Raw genomic sequence first — 6,000 nt, 5'->3', positions numbered from 1 at the left:
TTTTTTTGACTCAGTCATGAAAATGCAACTTAATTATTTTCATTTTTTTATCCAAGTAAAGATGTATTTTAGTATAATTTTCAATAGATTTTATAGTGTTATGAACATTTTTTAAAATTATTTTCCACAGATGTGAACGAATGCACTAGCTTCGAGAACCTGTGTATGCACGGGCTGTGTATTAATACTCTTGGAAGTTATCGTTGCGATTGTAACTACGGCTACGTTAGGGATTCGTCGAACACGCAGTGCATTAGTGAGTGGACATGATAACATTTTCCAGGTTTGCTTTGTATGATAAACATTGCCAGCCGCATTTTATGTATAAATTGATTTATTTATTTCCATTAAAAAGATATCACATGATCATGTGATCAGAGTGAACAGGTGCATTTAAATGTAGATAATGTAGATAATGCATTGCTATGTGGTACATGACAACCAATCATAGGAATGAAAATTCACGATGTTTATGTTTTCAACAATTACTAGGGTGACATGGACATCTGGGATTCCCACTTGTATTAATTCAAGGAAATTCTAATTAATTTATTTGTCTGCTTAAAAGGGTACATGCCATGTATACGCCTACAAAATTACTTTTTTATTTTTGCATTACTCAAACGAAGATGTTTGAAGAGATTTTATCAGATAGTATGTTTGTTATCTGATTTAAAATAATGTGTTTTCAACCCTGACAATGTTCTACTTCAGTAGATAAAATCTTATCATACATTGTCAGTTAAGGCTGATAGCCAACATTCTGACAAATATTTTATCAGATTTTATCTAAAACATGCCAACACTATCAATTTTTTTGAGACAATTATCTGTGATTTGTCTATTTTGAGATCTGACCACAAAATGAATCACATGGTGGGAAAATCTTCCACACATTTGTAATTATTTCTATTTTACCTTGTTATGTTAATTTGTTATGTATTTTTTATTTTGATGTGTGGTAAATTTGAATTAATTGGAATTGACATAGAAAATTTAAGTTTTAATTTTTTTAATTATATTATTTTATCATTGTATTGATTTTTTTTGTAGGGCAAAAGCATGGAAAGTGCTTTACGAAAGAAGGTTGTGTGTCAGATAGTTTATCAGGATTTATGTCCGAGATGGAGTGTTGCTGTAGTGGAATCGGCAAATCCTGGGGAGACCAATGCCATGCATGTCCTGCTGAAGATATAAGTAAGTAACATGATAGATTCATCCTGGATTTGAGTTTGAACAGGAGTGGGATAATATAAGGAAAGGAAGAGATGGGAATAGTGTAGGAAGGTTTGCTGGTAATGATTTGGTTGTGTGATGAATAGATTTATGACTCAAAATTAGTTTTACTTCATCATTCAAAAATACATTATGGCTCTCACAATACAAGAATATATTAGTAGTAATAAATTTAAATGGCAAAACACTTATTTACATACAGATGTGCACGTAAAATTTCTAAAAGAAAGTGTTAAAATTGATCTAAACTTGGTTGTTATTGTTGAATAGACTTTTTGCACTGGGAAGGTATGATTTTTTTTTTAATGACAATTTGTATTTTGAAAGTGACAGTCAATCTAATAGGTCTACTAAACTTAAAAAACTTACGTAATGGAGTATAATACATAATCTATATTTTCATTTTATTGTTTATATGTACTATCAAAGATAATAAATAGCAGAAGATAGAGCAGCTTCCCAATATAGTAGAACATCCGTTCGAAATGCATTGTGGGTACACGGAGAGCAATTTTACCCCATCCGCGCGCGGCGGCGCTATAAAGAAATAATAAACAGCAATAAAGGCGCCGCTCTGGTTCGTTTGTTTCCTGTAGTTTCTCATTTTACCCCATTCACAGGAGGGCAGATCTTCCATCAATTTTAATACAAATACACGAGCAGCTCATTCTTCTGCTATTTAAGTTCTTTGGTACTATACACAATTTTATCGGGTCTATTTTGAAACAGCGCCTCCAACGTCTCGCAACTTTTCACTGGGGGGACATCCAGCAGCCTAGCCTTGACTGAGCAGCTAGCTAGTGGCAAGTAGAGCACCATGTGCACACTGGTAACTACATAGAGCGAAATGCCTAGGCTTCTGGATGGCCCCCGTGGTAGTTGCCAGGTCATCAAAAATTTTCATTCAAATTTTGCGATAGTGGTATATAGAATTAATGATTGGTTTGGTATGATAGACTTATGCAGATGGACTGAGGCATTGCAAAAAGAAAATATATCTGTATTTCTTAAGGATTTCTTTTCGATGATCCAAAAAATTATTATTATTATTATGTTTAATAGCAAATATATCACTGTTGTAGATACAAGCAGTAAACTTTTCACTAACAGAATATATCATAGGCATGTACTCTTAAGGATGCTTGACAGGAAATGAATAATAACAGTATAATAGAGATCTAGTTAGCGGCTTTTACCTAGGGACTCAAGGCACTCATCAAACGATAACAATAATAATCATCATCGTAAAATGATGAAAACAAAAATATGAGAGTCAAAGTGACTGACTCTGGCAAACTTTCCGTTTGTTGCAACTTCTAATTTTGCACAAGCACCCAAAATGTTTGAAAATCAGAATTTTGAGCATTTTCGGGTTTTTGCATTTTATACAAGAAGATATACTGAAGAACATTATTTCTGCAAAATGTCAAGTATTGTAATGAAAAGCATATTAACATTATTTTTGAAATACAAGTCTTAATAATAAACTACTGATTTTGGAATCTTTGGAAGCTTTTTTAAAGAATAATTCATGCAGAAAGTATTAAAAACTCTATTTTTTCCCGACAAATAACTGGTTTAACCGGAGCCAGTCAAATATTGGATAGCAAATCAGTGAAAAAGTTTTAAGAAGCTTTACAAAAATATAGCTAGACTAGGTAGGTAGCATTCGTAGGTTGATAGAAGGAGCGTTATAAAGGCAAGAAGCAGCCTTACTACCTTTTTTTTTTTTTTGTGAAATTTTAGGGTTGACAGCTTGAGTTATGCGTGTATATGGGATGAGGGAAGAAATGAGTTTGGGAAGAGTAGAATACAAAAAAATTGAGATTGGTTGGGTGAGATAGAATTTAATATAATGGAGGTGTAGTTGGGAGGATGGATATTGGTGTCGTGACACCCTTTAATATTCAAAACCCACCCAGTTTTTTAAATATTCAAAACCCACCCAGTTTTTTAAATATTCAAAAATCTGTATATCATTAACCATTCTTAATTTTTTTCGTCTAACACTATTTTTGTGTCTTAGAAAAATAGTTTGACAGCATATAATTATTATTTTTTCCTACAGAGCCTAGCTTAAAGGACGAAAGACTTTAAAGAGTATAATAAATGCAAGGCGATAAAGTACACATTTCTATAAGGCCAATTGATGAATTTGCATTTTTTTGATACCTTGTGGAAAAGGGAAATAAGATAGAATCAAAAGCATGAAGGGAATATTATTGTTTTTCTTTACACACTATACTCATTAATGGACTTCTCCTGCCCCCAGTTTGTATAATTTAAAATTTCTCCTTTCCGTCTTTTTTCTTTATTTTCATCGGTCCATCGAGACATCGGATAAGGAAACAATAGAGATGATAAACTAAAGGTTTGGTCAAAAATTAAAACAAAGTTTAGAAAAGAAACTCTATTTATACTGACTTATTAGAACCAGATGTACAGGTAACATGAAGGGGAAATCTGCGGTTAGTAAAAATTCTACCCAAATGTTAAGTAGATTATGAAATGTGTTAGCCTTGGAAAGGCTTTATTGTGTTGGCCTTCTACATGAAGCTGTAGCTAAATATGTGAGTAATATCTTCCGTAGTGAATACCAGAATGTGTTTAATGTTTTTTAATGACAGATTATGAATTATCCATCTTTAATTCTTATATATGATTAACTATTGCCAATATGACTAACAAAAGGCATTGACCTTTCTTCTCAGTATTCAAGATGAATCACAATCTTTAATAAACTAGAAAATAATAATATGATTTATAGCACCTTTCCAAAATAATCAAGACACTTACAAAATAACTAAAACCACTAATATCTAAAAGTTATAATGTTATGATAGGTATATCTAGAAATTAAGATTTCTATTTATTTTTTAATTTTTTATACCAGTAAACAATTTAGTATCAAACTACTTTTGTTCCATACATTTATACTGTACATATAATTTTCCATTTCGTTACTCATAATAAGGCCAAGGGAATATGGTGGCTTGGACTCCCAACCTTGAGGTCAGGGGTTCGAAACACTCGCTGTGCAAGTCGCTTGTGTCTTTGGGCAAGGCACTTTATCTACGTTTGTCTCTCTCTACCCAGGAGTATAAATGGGCACTTGGTAGGAAGTTGTGGCATTGAATGTTCTAGTTTCGTGCGCTAAAGAAGTAGTGAACGACTAGGGATACTCCCCAGGGAGCAGAGAAACTTGCACTTTGTGCTGGTCTGCCATTGTACGTTATCCAGTGACCAGGGGTAATAACGCTCGCGTATTATTATTATTATTATTATTATTATTATTATTATTATTATTATTATATTTATACATAAGTTTTTGGTTATGTGTTAAAGTGTGTCCTTAGCAACAATATCCAATGGGCGTGGCATTGAAACAGACCATTACTACACAGGCATTGTTTTGCACACTTTGTTGAACTTTCTAGCTAGTCTGATATGGTTGAATTAAGTGTGCTCTTTCTATGTTACAGTAACTACTGTTCCAATTTATACTCCCCTGTCGATCATTACAGTGTCAGTAGAATATCATATTATCACCCACATGAGTTAGATACTGTATATATTTTTGTTTAACTAGTAAATCATTTTGTATGTATATTTCACATAAAATATTTTTGTCGTTTATTACGAAGGATACAATGTTTTGGGAAATCTGAGGAACATTAGGTAATAGTTACACATAGAAATTAAGTAAACACAAAAAATGGCCAAAATTGATTTTCATTTCAGTGTTAAGTTACTATTAATAGGGAGTTTTCGCTGCACGACGTTAACCTTAATGTTAACGGATGACGTCATAATTTATTCATCTTGCGTTGCGGAGTACCTTATTTTCAGGATTTTACGTGCTCGACGGATGTTAGTTACGGGTTTGCGCATGCGTATTTCGATTTGTTTACAAAAGGGGCTTAGTTGGTGGTTGTTGTGTTGTAGCGGTGTAATATTACTAGCTAGAGATATCAGGTGAAATGTAGCCAAGCGGTAAAGATGCACGTTTTGTGTGTAAAGATGATTAAAAAAAATAAATAAAAAAAAAATAAAAAACAAGAGTGAGGTTTGATTATCTTTACACACAAAACGTGCATCTTTTCCGCTCGACCACATTTCACCTGATACATATAGCTAGTAATATTATACCCCTATAATATAACAGCGGATAAGAAAGATATGGTGTGACAGCAGGGCGAGGGTTTGTATTCTTAGATTATCTTGTTACATATTTTTCTTGATATCTCAATCAGCAGGTCATTTTTTTTGTTTTTCTCTTGTAAGTAATTATTTATTAAAAATTAAATATCCAACAATTATAATTATTTCAAAATTAGAGAATAGTTACTTAGAAGAGAGAATCTTCATCCAAAGGGCTTCACACTTTTATACAAGATTGTAAGACAAGAAAAAATGGAGCATGGAATGAAGTTTAGCGATGTATTTCATTGCTTATTTTGATAAGGTTTCTAGGAATGTTTGCCCTATAGGGTTGTGGCCTAGGGGTGTCTGTATGTGGGGAATGCAAACATACTTTAAAATGTATGATCAATCTAGCTTGTAACAGTTTATTACAGTTTGTGTGATATGTTTTATACCCTGTGGGACGTTGACTAGGTAAACATGATTAATTTTACTTTTGGTTGACCACAACTAAAATGCCATGCCAGTAATGTTAGCAATGTTGTGAGTCAAATACCTTAAGGCATGTATTTCTTAATACTACCAAGGTTGAAACCTAATGTTCCTTTTGGCAATAAGGGA

The 6,000-nt window shown here is 32.7% G+C and overlaps 1 protein-coding gene across 1 annotated transcript in view; it reads left to right on the top strand.

The window, feature by feature from the left end:
• Positions 1-6,000, top strand: part of LOC117125373 (fibrillin-2-like) — an 80,792-nt gene that overhangs the window by 41,330 nt on the left and 33,462 nt on the right. Inside the window, exons 6-7 of the mRNA XM_033271864.1 lie at positions 131-256; positions 1,054-1,197. Of these exons, the coding sequence (XP_033127755.1) occupies positions 131-256; positions 1,054-1,197 (270 nt within the window). The remainder of the gene's footprint in view (positions 1-130; positions 257-1,053; positions 1,198-6,000) is intronic.

This window comes from Anneissia japonica, unplaced genomic scaffold, assembly GCF_011630105.1.
Source record: "Anneissia japonica isolate Jap-2015-1 unplaced genomic scaffold, ASM1163010v1 scaffold2003_len1103335_cov173, whole genome shotgun sequence".
Classification (NCBI taxonomy): domain Eukaryota; kingdom Metazoa; phylum Echinodermata; class Crinoidea; order Comatulida; family Comatulidae; genus Anneissia; species Anneissia japonica.
This window is presented reverse-complemented; position numbering and strand designations above follow the sequence as displayed.